General features: G+C 48.9%; 1 protein-coding gene across 1 annotated transcript in view; it reads right to left on the reverse strand.

Annotated features, from left to right (window-relative positions):
* The window catches only part of NINJ2 (ninjurin 2), a 70,424-nt gene extending 43,994 nt beyond the window's left edge, over positions 1-26,430 (reverse strand). Inside the window, exon 1 of the mRNA XM_082422176.1 lies at positions 26,112-26,430. Within this exon, the coding sequence (XP_082278302.1) occupies positions 26,112-26,144 (33 nt within the window). The 5' untranslated portion in view covers positions 26,145-26,430. The remainder of the gene's footprint in view (positions 1-26,111) is intronic.
* Positions 26,431-26,646: the final 216 nt, after the last annotated feature.

The raw sequence follows: 26,646 nt of genomic DNA on the forward strand, positions 1-26,646 counted from the left end.
ACTCAGGCTGCGTGCTCTAAGGTGGAGCATCGCATGTGCAGACCTCACCTGGAGGCCGGGCTCTCTGGGCAACAGGTGCAAGGTGAATGGAGCCAAGAAAGGGGCCTGGGAACAGAATCCTGCCTCTGGAGGGGTCCAGAGGCAGGACCCCTCCCCCGACAGTGCTGTTTTTATACATTTCTACCCTCGAGACTGTGGGCCTGCAGCCCTGTCGTCCCAGAAATGGAAAGCTGGTCTCATCTCTGGGAAGGATCCCCAGCTCCCAGGCTCCCCCCACCGCCCCCCGCAGGTGCAGCTCCCCTTTCACCTTCAGATCCTGCGTAAAGACGCCTGTCCTGGGGCTCGTCCTCCTGCCGAGACAGCCCTCTCAGCATGCTCAGTGCTGGGAGACCCCGAATGAATGAGCTCAAGTCAGGGAGGGGCTTTTCCCATCCACACAAGACATCGCTCTGAACCTAAAGGCCCAGTAGTCATTTATCAACCCGGGCCCAAGCTCGACTGGCCCAAGAGCATCCATCCTTAGACTTAGTTCGTATCTATCATGTGCCCCGGGATGAGTGAGGGGGCAGGAGGTCTGGAGGGGCTCAGAGGAAAACCATCCGGTCCACCAGGGAGAGTCTAGGCTGCCAGGCTTGGCGAGGGTGCCACAGTTCACACCGGACAAGGGAGGTACATTCCCCAAATACCAGGATGTTGGGCAATATTGCAAAGAATGAAATGCATTTCTATTACAGCCTTTCCTCTCCCCCACCCTAAACTCTAGTCCCATCCTTTTCCTGAACAATGTGCTGTGCAAATGATGCATTGTTCTCTACAATCTCACCCTGCTGGTTCAATTCTGTCCCAGCTTTCTAGGGCCCTAAACGTATACTTGTCTAGATATCTTTGCAAGTCGTGTAATGGTAGGAGCCCCTCGAAGGCAGATTGGCAGGGGAGGGCCCTACACATTCAGATCCGCCCACTGAATTATTTTATTCTTTGATTTTAAAAATTAACTTATCCAATAAATATTTATGGAGCGCTGATCGGGTTAGGATGCTAGGATATGGAAGAACATAAAGATATAACTAGGATATGGGAAAATAGAAGACCAAGTGAGATTTGGATTCTGCTTTCAAAGAACTAGCTGTCCACTGGAGAAAATAAGATGCATAAACAAATACATGTTTTTAAAATATATAAATAAATATACTCTAGCTTAGTAATTGTCTGTCACATAGCAAGTGACATTTCAGCGGGACCTTGAAGGGTGGGTAAGAGTTGGAGAGACCAAGATGAGGAAGAGATTCTAGGTGGAAGGAGTGGCCTGAAGGTGATCAGAAGCAGTGGTGGTGACGGCACACGGAACAGCAAACAGTTCTATTTGGCAAGAACACGGGGGAGGGAGCAGAAAGGAGGCTGGAGAGCCTGGATGGACCTGGCCCTGGGGACCTTGAATGTCAGGCTTAAGAGTAGTTTGGGGGCTTCCCTGGTGGCGCAGTGGTTGAGAATCTGCCTGCCAATGCAGGGGACTCGGGTTCGAGCCCTGGTCTGGGAAGATCCCACATGCCGCGGAGCAACTGGGCCCGTGAGCCACAATTACTGAGCCTGTGCGTCTGGAGCCTGTGCTCCGCAACAAGAGAGGCCGCAATGGTGAGAGGCCTGCGCACCGCGATGAAGAGTGGCCCCCACTTGCCGCAACTAGAGAAAGCCCTCGCACAGAAACGAAGACCCAACACAGCCATAAATAAATAAATAGAAATTTAAAAAAAAAAAAAAAAGAGTAGTTTGGGATTTTTAGGGGGATCTCTAAAGGTTTCTGAGCAGAGGAGTTCATGATGATCATAGCTGTATCTTAGAAAGGTTAATTTGGTAGTTCTGTGGAGGCTAGCTTGGAGAAAAAGTTAAAAAAAAAAAAAGAAGAAGGAAGAGTCATCTAGCAGAGACTTCTACAGGGTCCTCTGCCACCAAGATGCTCTGGTCAGCTAAGCCAAAAGTGACCTTGACCTCTGTTTTCATTGGTGCTCAGTCTGAACCTCTCAAGAGAACAGCAGACTCCAAGGTCCAACAAACCTGGGCTTGAATAGTAACTCTGTTACAAATTAACTTCTCAGAGCTTTAACCACCATGTGTGGAGTGGGGATAATTATATCCAGATTTGTTATAAAGATTAAATGAGATAAACTCTATTAGAACCTTTATTAGCACAGATGCAAAGGGTAAGCAGTTAATAAATGGTTGCTAGGATAATCATTATCACACAACTCAGGTTGTAGATACGTGTGTCTAGAGCTAGAATCGTCTCCTGTATGAGACTGTAAGCTGCTGGAGGGCAGGAAGCCAGGTTTTGTGTGTGTGTGTGTCTTTGGTGCTTACATAGCTTCTTATACTAAGCAGGCGGTCAATAAATATGAAAGAAATAGATAACATGATAGGTGAGTCACTAGCACGTGAGCAAGATTTTCATTAAGCTTCAGGGAATCTGTCCCATGAATGAGGACGGATATTTTCTTGCCTGAAGTGCTCTCTGTTCTCAGACGTACAACCCCTGTAACTCGGCAGATGTGGTAAGAAATCCCGAAAATGCTGGAGGCTGGTACACCTGGGGGTGGATGAGTCTGTCCTCGAGATGGGACAGTCCCGGTTCCAGGCGCTGTCTGCGTCTCCCTGGTCCTGGTAAGCATTAACCCGAAGTCACTATGGCTTCTGGGCCTGTTCCCAGTGGGCCTATGTCACATAAGGCCTCCTAAGGCCTAGCTGGATGCCTGCCTGGTCTGGGCTGGGGGTAGGCACGGGGTTAGCAAGGAGGCAGTGTGAGCCAGAAGTCAGCACAGAGCAGTGGCTGGGCCCTGGAGCCCTGGACTCCTTTCCCAATTCTGTTGCCCCAGACCTAAGGACTCGTGGGCGACCGCTTCTCCTCTGTGCTGCTCAGCCTGTTGGCCACGGCCTCCCTGGACACAGCGCTCACGACCTGCACACAGCCCCACCTACGGAGGCGGCGACGCACCAAGGGCTGCAGGGCTGTGAGGAGGGAAGAGACGAGGGGCCTGCCTCTGGGGGTTTCACTCTCATTGGACAGAGAAGGCGAAACCCAGGGCAAATACGGCACAGAGGCTAAGAGCATAGCAGCCGAGTCAAGCAGCCTGGTTCACACACCGGCTCTCTCGCGAGCTGACGCCGGGCAATCGTCTAACCTTCCTGCGGCTTAGTTTCCTTATCTGTAAAGTAGTAATAATAGCACTTACCTAACAGGAGGGCTATCACAGGTCAAATAGTCCACGTAAAGTTCTTAGAACAGGACCAACACACAGCGAGTACCCCTCAATTGTTTATTATCACTATCACTGAGTTAAATAATACCATCAGACCTGAAAAGCAACATATGGAAGGAAGGAGTTTTCCAGGCCATCCCTTTAGAATCTAAGCTTCTTGATAGAAGATGACCTTTCCTTCTAGAGATGTCCCTCAACACCTCCCCCCAGTGCCTTGCAGTCAAACGAGTGCTCGAATATTGGGGGACGTACAATTAAGTAAATTCCTAATTTCCAAATGAATGGAACAGGTAACTAGGAAACTTAGGAGTGAGACTGGTGTTGTGAGCTGGGCAGGCAGGGAGGGCTTCCTGGAGGAGGTGAGACTGACATGGACGTGACAGATTTAGGTAGGATTTGGATGGACAAAGCAAAGCAAGGACTCTGATTGTAAAAGCCCAGAGTGGACTGGGGCTTCAGGACATGCAGGGGCAGACTTAGGGGACATGGCTGTGGCCCTCTACACACACCGAGGACGGCACCAGTGAGCCCGGAGCCTGGGCTCTGAGTGCGGGGCCAGGTCCGGAGGCAGAGCCAGAGTCTCTGGGGCGAATTTCGGGCCCAGTGACAGGAGCCCATTAGCTAGCTGCTCGAGAGACCCTGGCCAGAATCTCCGTCAGTCGGCAAGGCCAAGTTCTTTTTTTTTTTTTTTTTCACTCATTTAATATTAGTCTTTATTTTCTTATTTTTGAATTTTATTTATTTTTTTACACAGCAGGTTCTTATTAGTCATCTATTTTATACAAACTAGTGCATATATGTCAATCCCAATCTCCCAGTACATCCCACCACCACCCCTGGGTGTCCATACGTTTGTTCTCTACGTCTGTGTCCCTCTTTCTGACTGCAAGGCCAAGCTCTGTCAGTCCTCCAGCTCCTCTTTCGCACCTCGCGCCAGACAGTAGGCTGCCCAGCGCGAGGAGTGGCCGGCCGTGTCAGAGGCCCACAGACCCCTCCGCAGCTCCCTCCGACCCCGGGCTGAGCTGGCGTCCCGCTCGGGGTGGGGAAGTGCTCCCGGGCCCGAGCCTGTGACAGGCCTCTGTGTCACGGCCCTTTCCACGAGGGAGGGTGGGGAGCGGGTTTCTGCCTCGTTGCGTATTTTCTGGGAGTCTCTCGGGGAGTCTCTCGGGGAGTCTCGGGCCCTCCCAGAGGGTGGAAGCCAGGCCCTTCCTTCCCTGCGCGTCTCCTCCTGGCGTCACCCACACACAGTGGACACGCTTGCTGTCCACCGGGCAGAAGGACCAGCACAGCAGGTAATAGCATGTCCTCAGTTTACAGACAAAGAAAGAGAACGTGTCATTATGGTGTTGCTTATGTGCTATAGGCCAGTGCCCGTCCTATGCAACCGTCCGGTAAGGTAGGTGCCACTGGTGAGGAACTTGCCCAGGTTCACACAGCTAGTAAGCAGGTCTCACAACCAGCAACGTGGGGTTTGAACCCAGGCCGTCCAGCTCCACTGGCCGCTGTGCCAGCTGGATGGAGAAAGCACAGGTCTGCAAAGCGGGCGGTAGCTCGCCTTCCTGGTCCGTCCGTGCAGCGAACCGAGGCTCACTGACCGTCTAGGTGATGGACAGGCCCTCTCCGGCCCCTCAGAGAAATTGGCCCAAACTCCTCCCAGCCTCCTTCCTCGGGAGACTGAGTGCTCCTGGGCCGCCTGCCTGTGAGGCTTTAAAGAAAATGCTAAACGCCTGAAAATAGAGCTTTGAAGGAAAGTGGCTCTCCAGTCACAGTTATAGCCAGAGTGGCCCTCTGGCCTATACTAGCAGGAGAGCCGGTTCTAAGCAGAGCAGGACGCCGACCCTTCCCTTCGTGGGCGTCCTCACTCAGGGGCTGTGCGTCTGGGCCAAGGGCCCCCTTCCGAGAGACCCCAGCTCAGCCTCTTCCCCTCCCAGGCGGGGGGCAGCCAAGCCACCCACCCACGTGAGGGCGGGTGATGGACGGGGCTCGGCTTTATGCCTGATGTTCTGGACCGCGCATCTGAAAACATTTAGACGTGCCCCAACTGTTGAGTGAGGAAAGGGTTAAGCCTGGGATCTTGAGGAGGAGGAGGACGAGGAGATGCAAGTGCAAAGGGCGTGTGGGGAGGACTGGGCCGCAGCTCCCGTCTCAGGCTCCGACCGGGTCTTGAAGCTCAGTTTCTGTTTCTAACCCAGTGCCAGGCCCTTGAGCACGGCTGTACTCAACCTAGCAATTTGGCGACGGCCGTGGGTATGTATATAACAGAACAGGATGCTCTCAGGACAAAAGTTCTAAAAGAAACCCCAGACGGAAGGCTGGCTCCCCCGCCCCCGCTGGGCAGTCTCTAATGACTGGGAATGCTCTGGACATGCGTGGGCATCTGCAAATTTACTTACCTGAGAGCTGCCTCTACCTCCTGACCCCTGGGAGCAGAAGCAGGCAGGGTAAAGACGCCTCATATTGTGTGTGCTGTTTTCTAATCATTCTGCTTCAGAGCCCCTCACCCCATTTTCAGTTAGAGGGAAAAAGAGGTGAAAAATATAACGCCAAAGCACAAAGCTTTCTAAGACATCTTGTCTGAAACTCCTGGAAGGCTGGAATTAGGTATGAATAGGGTAGAACTCCAGATTTCTGCAACACCCCTTAGGGGGCTGAGCTTACTGTACGCCCTTTAAAATTAGAGATTTTTCACCACTTCGGAATTATACCAGAAAGGCATGCAGATTTGAAGATAACTACATTGTGAGGAAGCCCAAAATATCTGGTTAAGGATGCTCAAGTTTGGGGAAGTTCAGCTGAAATAGTAATTTGTGGGTAAAATATTAGCCAGGAATTGGCTGCAGAATCACCCACAGATTGAAGGGACGTTGCGGGTGAAGGGGAAGGATAAAGTTTGTACCAGGCTCAGGATATGGGAAAGGATTCAGTAAAGCTAGGAGTCGAGTGTGCTCAGGGTTTAAAGTCCTAACCAGCCCCAGGGTGTCTGAGGCATGACTGGTAAATAGAATCAGAGATTCCATTCAGCAAAAGCAGACAGGAAAACAAACCCCTTCTCTTTGTTTGTCCTGGTTGAAAACCAAACACAGTAGCCATCTGAGGAGATGCCAGAGTCGGGAGTATTCAGTCAGGGAGGGGAGGGTAAAAATGCAGCTAGCCTCTGACCACAGGGGATGTTAGCCTCATGGTTCTCCACACGGCGTCGTCCAGCACTGCACTCCAGAATGTTCACCAGTGTCCTTGCATCTCTCTGATTCTAGCCCACAGGACACTTCCTGCTTAGCTTCTGTTTTCCTGTGACCCCCAGAATGTCACCTGGCAAGGCTCAACATTCCTGTCTGGGACTGAGCGGCTTGAATGCCTTGTGTGTGTCACAGGCAGTTTTCAGCTGTTGTGGGAAAGCACTGAGTGAAGAGGAAGTACCAGGTCCTGATGAGGCTCAGCATCTCGGGAAGGGAGGTGGGAGGAGGGGGGAGAAACGGCGAGAAGGCTCTAAAGGTCAGCTGCAGTGTCCCCCAGTTTTCCTGCACCTTCTCAACACAGACAAATTCCAGCTGACCCACTAATAGCTTTAGAAAACTTGACCTTTTGTAAAAATGAAGAAACTAAAATTACAGCCCTGCCTGTAGCTTGGAAGCTTTGGAAACATGGCACCATGATGAGGCAGTCTGGGGTGGGTGCCAAAGCAAAACAGAACCGGCAGTGGAAATCTTATGCCACAAAAGGTTAGTGGGCTGGGTTGAATGTGGGTAAGATCTCATAGGATCTTAGCTCCAGTGCATTTTCTAACAGCAGATTTCAGTAAGAAGGGTTGTCAATACACCTCAGTCTGGAGTTGGACTTGGGGCAGAGAGCTACTACTTTTCTTTCCAGGGAAGCCCTAATGAGAAATGAATCAATTCCTCTTCTCCAATAATCTATCCCACATCCCCTCCTGGACCAACCTACCTAAAACAGGACCCCACTCCTCCATTCAGAAAATTAATCACATCATTTAAGAACTTTTAAGGGTGACCTACTGTCTAATCAATCAGGTGCACATTCCTTTGCCTGGTTATTTAAAATGCTACATAATTTAGCCGCACGCCACCCATCCACTCGTGCTCTCCCACACACACCTGCTCATCTAGTTGGGCTGTCCTTCTCACTGTCCCCAGAGAGCTTACTCATTCCTGCCTTTGTGTGTCAATACCCAGTAGTCTTCACTTTCAACCCTGAATCTTAATATACTCTTCCTCTTTAACAATCCCCTGAAGACCTCACCTTTGGAGATTTTGCCAACTATTTCAGTTTTCATCTCTCCCATCTCCAAGTACTCATCAAGTCACACATATATATACATACCTTGCCTCTCCAACTACACTGTAAGCCACCATGAATATGAATTTTATGTTACAGTGCCGCACATAAAGTGTACTCAATAAATAACTGTTGTTTAACTGCAAACCTCCTTCTTCTGTGAGTTAAAAGCTAAACACACACACGACACCAGTCTCATTCGCATTGTGTGGGATTTCGAAACAACATGGCTTGAAGCATATTTGGGTCCTCTAAGTTTGGTAACAGGGGAAAAAATGTAGAGAATGTTCAAGCCTTAGTAAGTGGATGGATTCAGATAGAATAAATAGCTTGCTCAACACCAACAATTTGAATGCTTATCTGAAAACTGGGCACCTCAAGAAGGTTGCACTTGTCCTGGCATTCAAATCCAGGGCCCCATAACATTAAATTCCTTTGTGGTTAAGCCTTTTCCTCCTCATTCTTCTCTTTGAGTGAGTGGATACAAGTATTAGGAGGAGGTTGGAAGAGACCATATACGTCTTAAAATGGAACAGAGCAGGCATACAGACCAATGGAGCAGAGAACCCAGAAATAATTGATTTCTGACAAAGGTGCCAAGACCATTCAATGGGGGAAAGAGCAGTCTTTTCAGCAAACTGGAAAAACTGGATATTCCCACATGCAAAAGAATGAAATTGGACCCTTACCTTACACCATATACAAAAATTAGCTCAGAATGGATCAAAGACCTAAACTTAAGAGCTAAAACTATAGAACTCTTAGAAGAAAACATAGAGGAAAATATTTGTGACACTGGATGAGGCAATGATTTCTAAGATATGACACCAAAAGCACAAACAAAAGAAAAATAGGTAATTTCGACTTCATCAAAATTAAAAACTTTTGTGCATTAAAGGACACTATGAAGAGAGCGAAAAGATGACCCACAGAAAGGGAGGAAAATATTCGCAAATTATATATCTGATAAGGGATTAACACCTAGAATATGAAAAGAACTTCTATAACTTAAAGAAAAACAAACAACCCGATTAAAAAATGGATAAATGACTTGAATAGACATTTCTCCAAAGAAGATATACAAATGGCCAATAAGCACATAAAAAGATGCTCAACATTATTAGTCATTAAGGAGATGCGAATCAAAACCTCAATGAGATACTACCTCTTACCATTAGGATGACTATTATGAAAAATAAATAAATGCAAAAAAAAAAAAGGGTTGGCAAGGATGTGGAGAAATTGGACGCCTCATGAGAATCAGAAGCTGGTGAGAATGTAAAATGATGCAGCCACTGTGGAAAACAGTCAGACAGTTCCTCAAAAAGATAAACAGAGTCACCATATGACCCAGCAATTCCACTCCCAGGTATTTACCCCAAAGGAATGAAAGCAGGGACTCAAACAGATACTTGTGCCCCACTGTTCATATCAACAGTGTACACAGTAGCCAAAAGTTGGAGACAACCCAAGTTGTCTGTCCACAGATGAGTGGATAAACAAAATGTGGTACATACAATGGAATATTATTCAGCCTTAAAAAGGAAGGAAATTCTGACCCATGCTTCAACAGGGATGAACCTTGAAAACATTATGCTAAGTGAAATGTCAATCACAAAAAGACAAATATCTGATTCTACTTATATGAGGTACCTAGAATAGGCAAGTTCATAGACACGGAAGGAATAGAATAATGGTTGCCAGGAGCTGGGGGTTCAGGATATGGGGAGTTAGTGTTTAATGGGTATGGAATTTCTGTCTGAGATGATGAAAACATAATGGAAATGGATAGTGGTGATGGTTGCACCATATTATGAATGTACTTATTGCCACTGAATTGACACTTAAACATGGTTAAAATGGTAAATTTTGTGGTACAGATGTTTCACCACCATAATTTTAAGAAAAAGAAATAGAACCTACTTTCAATCATGAGAAAACAGACAAATCCAAATTGTGGGTCATTCTCCAAAATGACTGACCTGCACTCCTCAAAAATGTCAAGATGATGAAAGGGAAAAAAAAGGGGAGTAGGGTACTGTTACAGATTAAAAGAGACTTGAGAAACAGGGCACCCAAATGCAATGACTAATCCTTGATTCTATTTCAATTTTTTTTAAAAAAGGAGAAAAGCTATAGAGGGCATTGTGCGGACAATTGGGAAATGTGACTATGAACTGTGTATCAGTGTTCAGTTTCTTCAGAGTAACGTGATATTGGGGCTATGCAGGAGAATACCTTTTTTTAGAAGATCTGTGCTGAAGTATTTAGGGATGGTATCTGCAACTTACTTCCAAGTGAGGGGGAAATGTGTAACTATAGAAAGAGATAAAGTAAATGTGAGAGCATTGATGAATGTAGGTGAAGGGTTTAAGGATATTCATTGCACAAACCTTTCCACTTTTCTGTATCGGAAAATTCAAAATTAGAAGAAAAAGTGGGGGTAGTCATTCAAATGACCGGGGAAACACTGACTTTCTGCGACCCTGTGACCAGACGTGGATCTGTTTGCTACACTGGGTCAGCCTGTCCTACTGAACTCACTCCCCAGAGATGCTGACGTGGATTCTTTGGGAGGTGAGAATAGACGCTCCTGTCAAGAGCGTCTTGGTAGGGGCCCTCCGCTCCCTTCCGGGTTGCTTCTCTGCTCTCCCACGCCACCGGCTGTGACCACTTGGGGACCTACTGTGTTGTGTTCCTCTGTGTATCAAGGTATTAAGCCCCTAAGGCAGGACCCTGTCTCTCTTTTCCTATAACCCTCCCTCCCCCCAAATCCCTAACCTCAGGCTTTGTATGAAGCTAAATCCATAGGAAGTACCTAGTAAATATTTTTCTGTTCATTGACTATTGACTTTGTCCATACAGAGGCACGTGTGGAAGCATAAGTGGTCAAGGATGAGGCTGAAAGGTTTACCCCCACTAAGGTATGAAAATGTCGCTGGGTAGGGCCTCACGGAAGGAATGTCAAGTGTGGGCTTTGACACCACCTATTTCTCTGAGGCAGCCAAGTGTTACTGATTTAGGTAGTGACTCGTGCTCAGGGCTGGGGTAAAAGAAAGACAGCCTCAGCAAATGCTTCTGAGTACCTATGCACAGAATGTCCCCAGCCGGGCCTATGGGGCAACTGCTCTCACGACCCAGTGAATTCTTCCCAAGGAAGCAGAGCCAAACGGAGGACTGAGGACCTCAAAGAAGGGAGCTCTCATTCTGGCTCGTGGAACAGAGTTGCTGTGCCTGGAGGGGTCTGCACCAGCTGGGATTCAGGGAGAGCAGCACGAGCCCTCGTCAGAAGGTGGAGGGGAGGACGGGCCCCTGCAGCGCGTTAGCAGGAAGGGGCTGCCCACCCCTAGCCAGCTGCAGGAGACACCAGGCCTGCAGCGTTTCACCACCAGCTGGGACACCAGTGCTGCCGTGTCGCACTGTTGTTAAGTGAGCGCAGGCTGGCGCTTCCTGTCTTGAGTAATTTTTCAATGAGGCTGGAAGAATTAATGGGTATATTTCCTCTCTATCCCAGCCAGGGCTTCCAGGAGGCAGGCCCTCAGCTCCACTGTTACAATCTGTTGTTATTCCTATTAAATCACTAGCATGGACACAAATTCAATTTAATATTTTATTACATACTGTCTTGTACTTGTCTCTGATTATTTAATCTAAGTCCTGAATCCCCCCACAAAATTACAAGCATCTTGGGGAACATGCTCTATGCTGCTTTGCCACCTATGCTCCCGTCCACATCCTGTATGGACACAGAAAACATGAGGTACACAAGAAATATATGGGAATGGGTAAAGAGTCTATTTATATCCATATTATGTAATACTGCACAGCAGTTAAAAAGAACGAGGTGGATCTACATGTTCTGACATGGAAAGATTTCCAATTCATATTACTGTGTCAAAAAAGCATAATCAGGCATAGTATGAAACCCTTTACATAGAAAGGACTAATAGAAGAAACAAGGCCTTGGTCCAAATATGTTTATTTCCTTTCTTTTATATCCCCCCAGTCACAGACATTGTTATAACTAGTGTAGAACTCAGTAACTTCCTGTATTTTCCTTTTCAGAAGGAATTGTTGATAATGTTAAATAAATAATACGTGGAAGGCAGTTAGCACAGACTCGCCATGATAATAGTCACACTCACAGAGCACTTATATGGGGCAGGCATTGCTCTTGGTGCTTTACATCAATTAATTCATTTCACCCTCATAATAGTCCTGTAAGCACCTGAGGCACAGAGAGGTTAAGTAATTTGCCTTCGGTTAGACAGCACAGCAAGAAAATTGAAGACCCAGGATTCAAGCCCAAGCAGTCTAGATCCAGAGCCTGTTTTCTTAACCACTGTGCTGAAGGTGTTGAAAACTGTGCCCTTTCCCACCCCTTCTCTTCCTTCCCTCAGTGATGGCACTCAGAACGTGGTGTGACAATTAACTGAAAAGAAAAAAGAATTCTGTGTCCCACCCTAACCTATGGCTTTATCTGTGGATTTGAAGGTTTGAGGTACCTATAAGGAGCTACTGATGCCTTCTGGAAACTATGTGTGGGTTGCTCCTGAGAGATCATGCCCATTTGCCATGATTGTGTGTAGTCATGGGATATACATAGATTCTCCGGCAAGTGCCTCCTGAGGACGATTTCAGTCCCAACTGTGGATCCTATTAAGTAGAACCTCGACTTAGCAGACAAGGCTAATGGTTAGGGGTGTAATGACCCCTACCTGACGGAAGGCAGGGGTAGGCCTGATAACCTTTTGAGGATCGTAGGTAGGCGAAGGTTCTTGGCTCCTCCAAGCCCCGAGGCATGGCAACCAATGCTACCTGAAAGTGAATCTGGAGGCTTTGCCCCAGGCCCAGGCCCCCAGTAGCCTGTTGGGGACTGCATTGTGTTTCGTGCTGTTTCAGGTTAAACCAGCACGCCTCAAGTTTGCCAGACCTAGCATCCCAACAACATGTACCCCCAGCTCACACAAGGAATGTTTGCTCTATGGCAGCCAAATGCACTTGGAACTGGCACGGATGATCTCATAAAGCAGGGAAGCTGAACAGTTAGTCAGATGATTAACACGTTGTTGAGATGGAGGAGGTGAGCATCATTTAATGAAAATATCTGGACGCTGCAGAATCAGGAGTTTCCAAATTGGGGGCAGCTTAGGAACCATTTTATCCGAAGAACGTATTTTACAAATGTGGAAACTGAAGGTTTAAAAAGGGTTAACTATAAGGGCTTTCCACCTGATAAAGTGTAGTTTTTTAAAATACAGTATACCTGGAGCCACGGCACTGTGGGCTGCTCAGACCTTCCCCTGCCTGGCTCCAGGGCCTTCAACTACAGTCATCAATTCATCTCAGGTGCCTGGTAACTTCTGTTCCTCCTCCCCTTTTAACCGTATTTAAAATTTTTCATTGTTCTGTTCATATTGTGTTTACTCACATGTATAAGGAGAATCATTCCCACCCCACCCCTCTGTGGCTCTATTACCGCAGACATCTCCCACCTTCAGTACTAGATGAATGGAGGGCTGTAGGTTGGAGATGGGGTAAGAAGTGACCTTCATAAATTGTCTGCATCCCCTTTGTCGAGGGATCTTAAGGCATGGGTCCTCCAGGTGGTTTTCAGGCTTTTCTCTTATGTAGTTATGTTTACAAGGTGGAATTACTTGGCGATTGGCTTGTACTATTTTTATTTTTATTTTTTTAAAAAATTTATTTATTTATTTATTTATGGCTGTGTTGGGTCTTCGTTTCTGTGCTAGGGCTTTCTCTAGTTGTGGCAAGCGGGGGCCACTCTTCATCACGGTGCGCGGTCCCCTCACTGCCGCGGGCCTCTCTTGTTGCGGAGCACAGGCTCCAGACGCGCAGGCTCAGTAGTTGTGGCTCACGGGCCCAGCTGCTCTGCGGCATGTGGGATCTTCCCAGACCAGGGCTCGAACCCGTGTCCCCTGCATTGGCAGGCAGATTCTCAACCACTGCGCCACCAGGGAAGCCCTATTTTTATAATAAATGATAAAAACCAGCCATGGCCTCACCGATGTCTCATCAAAACAAAAACCCTGTCTTCCACGTGTACAATGTGTCTGATTTTCAAAGCTGTCACTTACACCTTCTCACACAGTCCTGCCCTCTCACTGAGAAGACGTTTTTCTGGGGGTGTGAGATGTGTCTACTCCGTGGGGACAAGTGGGAGAGGACCTGTGAGACTTGTCCTTCTCAAGCACTCTGCCCACTGGAGGGGAACTGCCCAGAAGCGCCCTGTGCCTTACTTTCCCCTTCTCTAGATTCATGATGTTTATGCCTGATTTGCTGATGAGTTCCCACTGGAGAGGCTTTGGACTAATGCGGTGCCTTGTTCTTTCTCTGCAGGGTCAAGGGGCGGGAAGGGGCATGAGGATGGGAGGTGGAATGTGCCCCAAGCCTGGGTGTTTCTCACAGAAGCCAGGAAAGAATTCCAGATCACAAGCTTTGATTAGATCCCTGTGCTAAAGAAACAGGCTCTAGGGGAAATCTTTTCTAACAATTCCCTAGAGCTGGGTTATTTCCTAGCCTGGCCCCCCAAATGTGACTCCAGGGCAGAATGGGGCTGACCACAACCATTCTTCAGCATGGTCCTGGCATGGCCTCACCCGGAGGGAGGGCAGGCAGGGGTAAAGTGCACAGCGCTGCAGTCAGACAGCGAGGAGGTGAATCCCAGCTGAACCACTTCTTAACTGTGACATTCAGCAAATTAAGTTCTCTGAACTGCATGTTTTCTCTTTTGTAAATGGGGGTTAATGATAGCCGCACTGTCGCCCTGAAAGATCAGGCAAAGAAATACGCAAAGGGTCTGCTTGACGTAAAGTAAGTGCTCGGAAAGTGGTGTCTGTGGTCACTAATGGCCTAAGGGAAGCGCAGGGAAACTACAGGAAGCCAAAGACTCGGGGCAGAGAAGGCACCGAAATAGCCCCGTCGGCCCCGCCCACGGTCAGGGCGTCCGCCCCGCGAGGCACGGCGGGAAGAGGCCCCTCTGCCCTCGGGCCGGAGCCACGGGGCGGGGAGGGGGTGTTTTGCTTCAGAAAAGGGCGAGGGCTGGCCTCGGCCTGCTGCTGGGGAAGGAAGCAATACAGCCACGTAACAAAAGCTCAAGGCCAAACCCACCACCCGCCCAGCGCCAGACCTCGGCTTCCTCTCCGCGGGCTCAACCCAGTCAGCTGACCTCGCTTTCGCTGGGCCGGGCCCGCGGAGTGGTCCAACGGGTCTCCTCGCAGCCAATCGGGGGTGGCCCGGCTTCCTCTCAGCCAATCGGCGACGGCCCGGCCTCTTCGCAGCCAATTGGCGGCTGCCCGGCCTCCTTGAGGCCAATCGAAGGCGGCCCGGCTCCTCGCAGCCAATCGGCGGCGGTCCAGCGCGCGGCCTCCTGGCCCTGCGCCGGCCGGGCCTCTCGTGGCGCGAGGGGCGGGAAAGGCCAAATGCAGTGGGCGCCCTGTAGAGGATGTGATAGCCTCCGTGTAAGGAGTGTTCTCGTTTGTAAAGAGTGTTCTGGTTTTCACGGGGCCCTTGCCAGCGGCTGCACTGGGCCCAGACTGTTCTGGGGCCCTCAGAGCATCCGTTAGGGGCTGCCCCGGCCCGGGAAACAGCGCGCCTTCTCTTCGCTCCAGAACCAGCCACTCGCGACCCCGGCTGACCACAGCTGACCGCTGACTGGCTGTTTCGGCCGCTCAGCCCCGCAGCCCAGGCTGGGGGGTGGTCTTTCCAAGTACATATCGGAAGAAATGCTTGCAGCGTCAGAGGTCCAGCCCACGCGGGCCCAGATGCTGCTGCACAGCCCAGAACTCGGGAACCCTTGCCTCTGCCCTGCTGTGTTCCGGGGACTGGACCTCCTGCCTTTCACTTAATTCTTACAGGAACCCTGTAAGGGCATATCATTTTCGTCCTGCAAATGAGGAAGCCAAGGTGCCCAGCATAACAGTTCTACAACTACTGAGGGTCAGTTGGCAACGTAGCCAAAACTTCTTTTAAGTGACTGGGCTTCGTACCAGGACACCACGTAGGGTCCAGACTCAAATCCCCATGGCTCCCTTGTCTGCCTGGGGGAGCAAACAGCAAGGCCAGTCGATCTAGACCTACTTCGTAGATCTTTGCTCCCTAGAGCAAAGTTTAAGCCCTTTCCAGCCCCTCTCACACTGTGGGAGCAGTCAGTCCACCGTTTAAATAGGAACCACACTTTGGGGGTGAATCCTGAGTTACCAGCTCGTCTTTCAGCTCTTAGATTTAAATAGCACTTTCCTTGACCCAGCTAGCCGGGGTCAGCTGCCTCTGAAGCACCTCTGCATCCTTTTCTTGGTAGCCGGTGTCACACCACCTACTGCAATCACCTCTTTCCTTCTGTCTCCTGCAGATGGAGGGAGGCTACCTGAGTGCAGGGAACAAACACGTCTTGACTGTAACCTCAGCATTTAGCTGGGATGCGTCCAGGATGCCAGTGTTCCCCAGGAACTCCGTTTGAAAACCACTGAACTAGAGTTTGGAAGTTAAAAGTAAGTCAAGAGGGGAAACTGGAGACAACTATGAACGCTTGACCTTTAATAGTCATGATGATAGTAATCAACACGGCTGTCATTTATTGAGTGTTTATTAAGTAACAGGCATTTTCATAAGTGCTTTAGCGCAGTGCTTCTCACACTTAAATGTGCCTTTGAATCACAGGGGGATCTTGTTCTGATTCCGTCCATCTGGGGTGGGGGGGCTGAGATTCTGCATTTCTAACGAGCTTCCAGGTGATGGTTCATGAATCATACTTCATGAACCATCCTCTTAACTTATCCTCTTAAAACGTATCCTATGAGGTATCGCTATTATTCCTGTTTTATTAAAACGTATTTTACACACAAGGAAACTGAGGTTAAGTATCTGTGACCTTAGGTCAAAATAAATAAACTGCAGGGCAATGAAGGAGGGGAGAATGGTGTGAGTACTTACAGCTGTAGAAGGAGAAACAATTCTAGGCAGAGTAAATAATATTTACAAAAGGGATGCAGGGGAGGTGGCCTGCATGCAGGGGAGGTGGCCCCGGGCTACACAGAGGGCTGTTTCACCCATTAGGGCACCATGTGCATAGTGCTTATGAGCTTTCCAAAGGCCCCAAATATTTGAGGCCTGAAAAAAAATGCATTGGCACCTACATATGAAAGCTGAATTTTTAAATTAATCATTTCAACGTTCAGATTATTAAAAGTCCTTTCAAATTTTTATACATGAAAAAATTCATATTTAGTGAATGATATGGGTGTATTTTAGTACATTTTATAAAAAATGGGGTAGGGCCTGCCTACTAGGCCTAAGGTCTACTAAGGATAGGAGAGGCCCTGGCCACATTGGGTCTGGATGTAATCCTGAGGGCAACTGGGAACCACTCCTGGGAGCAGGAAAATGTTCTCTGTGGCTACAGTGAGGAGAATGGCTTGGAGGGGGGCCAGGCTGAAGGCCCAGCAGCTCAAGACCAGATAGCCGTTTACAGCCTCCAGACTGCAGGACAGCTTCTGCTGAGTGCCAAGAGGACAGAACGATAGCATTATACAGCCCAGTTATTTTTTGATTCCTCCAGCCCCAATCTGACTCAGCATTCTAAATTTACTTAAGATTTGGGGACACAGGTTTTGCCAAATCCTTTCTCATTAAGGCCAGTGATGCTACAGTCCAGGGGAGGTGTTTAAGAGCACCTGCCTTGAGTGGACAGCCATGAATGTGAACCTCAGCTCTGCTCCTAGCTGCGTGACTTGGCATAAATGATTTAACTCCTCTGAGCCTTGGATTCCTTTTCGGGCATATTACGTTCCTCGCAGAATTAAGTGAGATAAACTACGTTTACAGCGTCTCCTGCAGAATAGGTAGTGCTTAGAAGTAGTGGCTTTTATCCTGTGGGTGCCATTGTTCTGAGACCTAGTCGAGTTTTCTTTAGGAGGGAACAGAGGGTGGGGTAAATAATTTAAACTTTTCATCAGTCTTCTGAGGTAGAAATTCTTATCCCCATTTTGCAGATGAGGAAACTGGGGCTCAGAGATGAGATACCTCAGCTCAGTGAACTAGGGGCAGACAGTGGGGAAGCTGCACGAGCTGGCATTCTGTCTGATTTTCCCTGTGTTTGTGCACTCTCTCCAGCAGTCGGGATCTGCTTCTCCCGCCACTCCTTCTGCGCCCCATACCTCTTCCCCTTAGTCATGGCATGACTCGGGCCTGATGGCCAGCGGCCACCGCTGAGCACTGTCCTCCAGTGCCACCCACCTCTATCCCCCTTCTTCCCAGCCTCGCCTCACCTCCCTACCGCCTTGCCCCCCGATTTTACAGCTTCTGGATTTCCATTATTAAAGAGCTCGTCTCTTTGAAACTCAGAACTGCCCTGGACTGGGATGCCTTCCAGGGTCCCTCCCTTTAAAGGGTGTAGATAAGTAGGTCACATCAGGGTGGTGGGGGAGGACGCTGACTTCTTATGGGAGGAGGAAAAAATACTGCAGGTCCCATGGAGAATGGAAAACAAAATAACGGCTCCCCTCTGTCCCTGTCTCTCTGTCCCTCTGTCCCTCAGCCTCTCTGTCCCCCCGTCTTTTTTTTTTTTTTAACATCTTTATTGGAGTATAATTGCTTTACAATGGTGTGTTAGTTTCTGCTTTATAACAAAGTGAATCAGCTATACATATACATATATCCCCATATCCCCTCCCTCTTGCGTCTCCCTCCCACCCTCCCTATCCCACCCCTCTAGGTGGTCACAAAGCACCGAGCTGATCTCCCTGTGCTATGCGGGTGCTTCCCACTAGCTAGCTATTTTACGTTTGGTAGTGTGTATATGTCCATGCCACTCTCTCACTTTGTCACAGCTTACCCTTCCCCCTCCCCACATCCTCAAGTCCATTCTCTAGTAGGTCTGTGTCTTTATCCCCCCTGTCTTGCACAGTGACAGTCCCCTGCGGGCTGCTGTTACTGGGAAATGCATGTCGGGACAGTACAGGCGATCCTGAACTCTTGGGGTCTGGAGCCACCAGTGGACGCTGCACTGAACAGAAGCTTGTCTACCGCTTGCTCTCCTCCTTCCCCCCGCCTCCTCTTCCAGCTCCCTGCACACCCGCTAGGCTGCTGGAGAGATCTCAGCTTTCACCCAGAGCCTGCAGCTTCCGCAGCCTGGAAGCCGCCTGGGGCCGGGAAGGCCCTGGCTGTCCGTCCGGCTCGCAGAGGCTGCTATGGCAACCAGAACAATCACGGGTTTGGCAAGATCTCCTGTTTCCCCACCCCTCCCCCTCCCGAAGGCCGTTCACAGCAGGGGGTGTGGATGAGCATTAAATCATGTAGGTTGCTGGGAAAACCAGGAAGGCAGAGGCAGAGACAGGGCGTGGCACTAAAGGTCCAGCACTGCCAGCCCCGCCCTGCCCTGCTATCCATAGGGACCAAGCGCTGTTTGAATCATAACACTGGGCGGCCACATTTCTAGGAAACTGCAGCTGAAGGGGAAAGGTCCCGGCTGCATGAAGGAGAGCAGCCTGGCTGCGTACAGATTAGGACTGAAAACGTGTTCCCCTGGCACGAGGCAAGCACACAAAACAAAGACCGAAGCCTGAGCCTCGTACCCGGGGGTGAACTACCCTGGTTCCTGGGTGGGGGCCGTGGAAGCAGGGAGGTCACCTCAGAGAGGCCCAGGGGTTTCCCATTTTCCTGGCTGGGGCCTGGCGAGCTCCCAGCTCCGAGGCTGGCCGTCCAGGACACCGCAGCCCTTTTGTAGTGACACGCCGGATTGCATGACCCCACCTGGCTGGTGTTTGAGAACTGCCCCTGCCCTCCCTCCTCCTGTCCCCAAGGCCCGTAGATGCAGGGCTGGGTGACGGGAGAGAGACATCCGTCTTCACCGGTGCCCTTCATCATGCTTAATCTCCCTAGCGGTGTGGGCCTGTCTAAAACACCTGTTTCCCAGGCTGCAGTAACCCTAAACCATCTCTCATCAGAGTGGGTGTAAATCCCCACAAGTATGTGGCAGGCAGGTAGCAGCAGTGACAGTGTGGGGTGCCTGCATCAAAACGAGAAGTTTGGACTTGCGAGGCTCAGAGCCTTTGTGCTCTCAGAAAGTGACTGGCAACCCCGCCTCCCTGGCATCTGCTCCAGCCTGGGCCCTTGCTTTGCCACCCTCCCTGCCTGACCCTGGGTGGGCTGCCTTCCTCTAGGTCTGGTGCCAGTGCTACCCCTTGGCTTATCGATCTAGCATTACCCGGGAGAAACGGGGCCAGTCCTGGAGCCTCCATACTGCCCACCGTCCCAGCATCAATCAGCCATGTCTCTCAGCAGTGGTTCTGAAACTTTATGTGCATCAGAATTACCAAGGGACGTGTTAAGATACAGATTGCTGGGCCCCGTGCCCAGGGTTTCTGATCCTGCAGATCTGGAGCGGGGACTGAGAATTTGCATTTCTAACAAGCTCCCAAGGGACGGGAAGCAGCTGCCCCAGGACCACATCTGAAAACCACTGAGCCAGCGCAGAGCAAAAAGAAAACCTAGATTTGAGTCCTGCCCTGTCACTCTCCTGCCCTGATGCTGCCGTGGCCTCCCTGAGCTTCAGTTTCTCCTCCGTTAAAGGCAGAGTCGTGGCCACGGGGTGGGTGGGAGGGAGGATTATTTGCTTCTAGTATTCGAAAGACCCTTTCACTGTGCCTGGCAAATTGAGTACGTGGGTGAGTCAACAGATACGGTATTTATTTTACTGAGGAGTTTGTCTGCTGTCTAGATACGCGGCCCAGTGTGGTGGCTGATTTGGACAGGTCACTTGTGAGGATTCTAAGGCCCAATTAAACATCACACATCTCTGGACCTCAGTTTTCTTCTGAAGGCCTTCGGTCTGCTAGGTCTGCCCCTCCAGGTCCCACTTCTAAGCCCAGCTCTGGGAGGAGGTTGGGTCTTGGGAGGCACAGCCACGTTTTTCATTCCTTTCCCACCTCTTTCCAGGACCTCCATCTGAGAGCCCAGGTGATTCTGCAAAGCACAGAACATCCATCACCAGAGTCATTGGTCACTTCATCCCAGAGGAGGGTGACACGGCCTTCAAGGTCCATCATGATCTGGTTCCAGCCTACCTTTCTAATCATATTTCTCGCTGTCTCTCCTCCATTTGCCATGTAGTCTCGACGGGCTGGGTTACTCGTCCTTCCCCAAGGGTGCCCCGTGGTTCTCTGCCTTGTTCACCCTGTCCTTGCCGCTAGAAAGTCCTCTGCCGCTCAGAGCCCTGTCGGTGCTTCCGAGTTCAGCCAGTGACCGCCTCCTCCGAGAAGCCATCCCGGGTCTTTGCGTCATCGGTCTGTCTGTCTAGCTGTCGCCTCTGTATCTCTCTATTTAATACAAGTGATTTTTACAGTTTTCTGTGGGTGGTAGCTGGACATGCTATTAGAATCGTCAGGTATAGAATGTAACTCAGTTAGGGATGCAGCCCCCCACTCTCCAACTCGTGTCTGATAGTATCCCTCCGAAGGGGCTCAGTGGTCTGCAGGCTTGTCCCTGGACTTTGCATTTTTGAAGTCTGTTCTTGGAGCACTCTCAGATGTGAAAAACAAGAGTTGCGATACTACGTAAAACTTTTAAAGAGTGGGACAACCACTTAAAAGGAGAAGCCTGCTTACATAAAAGATTAGTCAGCTGTTTATTTCTGTGGTAATCAGAGATGGGGAATTAATACATGTGTGTATATATATCCGCTATGGCTCATGGTCGCAAATCTTCTCATTTGCGTATAGGCACATCTGCTTCTTTGATTTTCTTTTTTAAACTGCAGGTTTTTTCTCTTCTAAATATAATATATGGGTTGGTAGAAAACATGTAGAGGAAATAAAAAGTAAAAATATAACAAAAGTGAGAGAAGAAAATAAGTATTTATAATCCAGAAATAACCAGTATTAACATTTTGGCGTGTTTCTTGTGAATAGTTTTCCTGCACGTATTTACTCTATATGATTTTTAAAGGAAATTGGGATAAATGTTTTTATACTTCTGTATAAACATTCTGAATATATTACTTTTTTGAATTAAGATATGATTAGCATTTTGGTATTCCTTTAAATAGTCTTCCCAAACATTGAAAAAAAATATTCCATGATACCATTCACAGAGGTACCAAAATTTACTTAACCATTCCTTCAATGTTGGACACTCCATTTTTGTTATGAATAATATTTCAGTGAACATCCTCACACCTCTGAACATGTGTCTGATTATTAGGCTGATTCTAGAAGCGGGGTTACTGGGTCATTTTTAAGTCTCTTGATACGTACTAACAAGTTGTTTTCTGGACTTCCATTTGAAAATATTTCCCGAGCACTTTGTCTACAGCCTCCTATTCATGAGTAGTTTTTTCTCCACTCCCATTGCATTCTGTCTGTCTCTTGCTGTACTTCACCCCTTCCACACTGCATTTGCATTTGGTATGTACGAGTCTTAGTTATTCTACTAGGAGACCATCTCCAACCATCTTCCTGTCTGCTTCCACTGCCAGCACAGGTGGAAAAAAGGGGGCGGAGGACTGAATCTATTTAGGGGAATCTGCAAACAGGAGAATAGCTCAGTTTGGGAAGGAGCAGGGAGAGCAGCTTGGACTCCACACTCCGGGTCGGGGTGCAACGCTGGTTGAAGGGGAAGAAAGGGATTGTCCTCACCCCTTCATACATCCAGACTCTGGGAGCTGGGGAAAGATGGAAAACGAGTCAAGTCCAGAGCCTGGGAGAGGGGCAGGTCCCGTCGTTCCCCGGGTAGGGGCAACCTGCTTTGAGGACTGTGTCACTCTTTTTCACTCGGAACTGTCCCACTACAGCCATCCCAGGCTCACAGGTCCTGACCTGGGAAAGCACCTGCAGTGTTGATTGCAGAAGCTTAAATTAATGCTTTTTAGATTGGAGTTCCCCAAACTTCAGCTGTACCTTGTTCGAGATTTCAGTGTTTTAGTGAAAAGAAACCAGCAGTACGCACAGACACACACACCCGTGATTCATATCATCTGAACCATCACACTTCTGAACAGGTAAGACATACAGTTGTTCAAACATTCAGGGTGTGACCACGTGAGTCGCAAGGTCTGCCTAAGGTATTAAAGTGTATCATGCCACTTACTTTAGCGTCATCCTAAGCAGTAAAAATTTTGAAATCACAGGTTTAATGGATTAGTTACACTTTTTGTAATACACACTAAAACTATAACGATAACCGTGACAATAAAAAATTGTCAAGGACTTCCCTGGTGGCACAGTGGATAAGAATCCGCCTGCCAATGCAGGGGACACGGGTTCAATCCCTCGTCCGGGAAGATCCCACATGCCGCGGAGCAACTAAGCCAGCATGCCACAACTACTGACCCCACGTGCCACAACTACTGAAGCCCACACACCTAGAGCCCGTGCTCCACAACAAGAGAAACCACTACAAGGAGAAGCCCGTGCACCACAACAAAGAGTAGCCCCTGCTCGCCGCAACTAGAGAAAGCCCACGTGCAGCAACGAAGACCCAATGCAGCCAAAAATAAATTAAAAAATTAAAATCTTAAAAAAAAAAATCTTTCCAAAAAAATTGTCAGCCATTGGTAGTACCTTTTCTACCCATCGGTGGTAATTATACTACATCTTTGGGAAACACTGTTTTAACTAAACAGTTTATATTATAGTTAATTGTGTATATTTCCTTCACTTAATTATAAGCTTTCTAAGGTCAGGTATCATGGTTTCTTTGGTGCTTGGAGTGCTGAAGCTCAATAAATATTTTTCTTTCTTTGGTTTGGTTTGTTTTGGTGATGTGGTACTGAGCAATAAGACTTAACCTATGTACTTAACATAAGTGACGTCTCTAAGGTCAGGATTATAGAGGGGAGAACAATATTTATATGGTAAAGAAAGTTGCCTGGTTTAAATACTGTGCTATCATTATTTGGACTGGGGTGATTAGGATGGAACACAGTAAATCGTTCACATTCTAGCTGTCATTCTTGGAATAAATAACACATTTACAAGTTTAAGAATTAGTCTTGGGGTTATAGAACAGAGCAACATTATTTAGCTCATATAGAAATTCAACCCACTATATTGACCTCATGAAATAAGATAACTTTTCTATACCTAGCAAGCATGGAGTGAAGTATATTGTCAATTCATTGATCAGAGGACACGAGTTGAATGAATGGATAAAATGCTGAGTTACAGTCAAGAGAGCTTTACCACCCCTGGGAAACCATCCCCCAAACAGAGCAGGAACTATTTATTCAGTCAGTAATATCCCAGGGTCTTTATACATGTCTTTCCTCTGGATTTCACGTGGCAGCTGCCATGTGAGGAGAGGGTGAAATCGTGCCACGAGGTGACAGACACCTCCACCTGTCCTTAACCGAAGCTCACCTTCTCAGATGACTGCAGTTTCCCCAAAAGGATCCAAGACTTAATGTGATCCAGAGAGCTGGTCGGGAAGTTGTGGAAACTAATGGATAACCTTCTGACCAACCAAGTAAACAAATGACCTAAGGGAGGTGTGAATAAGATTCCAGAATAAAAGAGTATATTAGGGACTTCCCTGGTGGCGCAGTGGTTAAGAATCCACCTGCCAATGCAGGGGACACGGGTTCGATCCCTGGTCCAGGAAGATCCCGTATGCCGCGGAGCAACCAAGCCCATGTGCCACAACTACTGAGCCTGTGCTCTAGAGCCCACGAACCACAACTACTGAGCCTGCGTGCCACAACTACTGAAGTCTGCGCACCTAGAGCCCATGCTCCACAACAAGAGAAGCCACCGCAATGAGAAGCTCACGTACCGCAACGAGGAGTAGCCCCCGCTCGCCACAACTAGAGAAAAAGCCCACGTGCAGTAACGAAGACCCAAAGCAGCCAAAAATAAATAAATAAAAAATAAAAATAAATTAAAAAAAAGAAGTGTATTAAGAGAGAGAGAATAACTCTCCTTCTAGTGAAGAAGAGAAGGGCACCCTCACGGCAGCTACCTGCCAGAGGTAGAGAGATGTTTTTCAAGGTCTGGCCGGTCCTTCCTCCGCAGTCCTACCGACCTCTTTCTTTCTGAACCTTTCTTTCAAGTGCAGAGTCCTTAGCCTGTAACTTAGGATTGTTTGACCCATCCGCACATAAGAAACTTGTTCTTCAGGGACTGAAAATGAACAATACTGTTTCCTTAGCTACTCAGGATCCAGTGGAAGCAAGAACCAGACGAAGTAAAAAGAGAAAACACCCCTGGTCAGAAACTTGGGTTGGAGTCCTGACTGACGACCTTATAGTTGACCCCCTCATGGTTTCCTTAACTCCTTCATTGAACAGATATTTTCTGAGCAACTGCTGTGTACCAAGTGCAGCTCTGGACACTAGGGATCCAGCAATAAATAAACAGAGGAGGCCCTGCTCTCATGGAGTTTATGTCCTGATAAGAGTGATCAGGTTGAGTAAGTAAGCAATAAACAAATAGCGTAACTGCAGATAGTGATGGATAAGGACAAACTGGGAGGAGGTTTCCTCTGAGAGTGGGGAGGGAAGGTCTCCCCGAGGCAGTGGCATTCCAGCCAAGACCTGAATGTGTTAGAGGAGACCAGGCGAGCAAAAGAGCATTCCAGGTGGAGGGACCAGCAAACGAGGTGGGACCACGTTTGGGGCTGGATGACAAGGAAAGCCACACTGAGATGTGGTCATACTGCACCAAAGGTTTGGACACAGGTCTCCAAGCAATCCTAGAACCTCCCTGGTTTTGTCCCAGGGGTGGAGGGGCCGAGGCGGAGGCTCCCGCCACCCTGCCCCACACACCCAGCAGCTCCCCTTCGATCTGAAGCATGTATGGGGTGCTGCTTAAGATTGTGCTTGAAGAACAGATTCTGTGATCAAAAATGCTTGATCTCCAGAGTCCTTCTCCATCCTTCAGCTGTTCGACTCTGGAAGTTTCTCATCAACCTCTGTGGTCTCTAAATTAGGAGAGTCGACCTTGTTCAGTAGACAGAGTCAGAAAGTACTGATCCCAGCGACCTGACCCCCTCCCACCGGAACCCTCCTCTGCCTACTGCGATGCTGGACTGGACCTTCGGGTGCCGCCGCACCTGTCCCAGGGAGGGGAGCACAGGTCTCTGCTTCCTCCTGGTCAATTACCCTGATGTCCTTCCCTTGCCCTGTTCAAATGAGAAGCTCTGTCCTGTGGGGAGATTTGGGGAATGGCTCCAGTTTTTTCCAAGCTGCGAAATGCAGAGCTGGCCAGCTGCCCCCTCCCTAACCCCAAACTCCTATCTTTCCCCCTCTCTGGAGAACTGCCTGGCAGCCCTCAAATAAGTCCTGGGGTTTGGGGAAAAGCACCGTGCGGAATGTGAAATGGTTTTCTGGTAATACCAGCGTAATTAACTCTTTGACAGGAGGAAGCAGAGGCCAAGAGGGATTTAAACAGTACATTTCTCACATATTTCAGAACAAGCGGAGGACCAGGCAGGGAAGCAGAGACAAAGGGAATAGACGCAAGGGGAGAATATCAAGTGACCAAAACATTCATCCTTCCTCCCCAACTTCACCTCTGCTCCCCGTCTCCACTCCCCTTTCTCCCACAGAGAACTTACTTGAAGGTCGATGATTCCGCTTTCTGGTTCCATCCTGCTGCCTTCACAGGCCAGTGTTGGTCAGACTGCGTGGGCTGCCCAGGCTCTGCCTTCTGGTCTCTGCTGTTTTCTCTGGGTGGGAGAGAGCTCCTGGCTGGCGGGACAGACCTGCTATCCACCCATCTGATGTGGGATGCCGTCCTGGCCTCGGCCCCTGGGGAGTGTACACGTGCATACACGTGTGTGTATGTGTGTGTGTGTGCCCACGTGTGCACGCTCCAGGCAGTGGCATGTGGCACGTTGACAGGTGGCCTTTTGAGTTGGTGGTGACAGCATTGTTTACCCCCCCCAGTGGCCCCAACGCCCCTCCTGCCCGAGAGGAGCCGTCTGAGGTCACCCAGTCTGCTTTGAGCTAGAGCTTTACTAAACCCTGTGGATTTATCCTGGAAATTGAGGAACAGCTTGAGGACACCGTCTGACTTCACGCTGGTGGAACTGAGTGGGGTCTCCAGTCACCAAGGGTGGGTGGCCTCCAGCATATTCCCAAGACTGCGGC

The sequence above is a fragment of the Balaenoptera physalus genome, assembly GCF_965194825.1.
Source record: "Balaenoptera physalus genome assembly, chromosome: 13".
In the NCBI taxonomy this organism is placed as follows: Eukaryota; Metazoa; Chordata; class Mammalia; order Artiodactyla; family Balaenopteridae; genus Balaenoptera; species Balaenoptera physalus.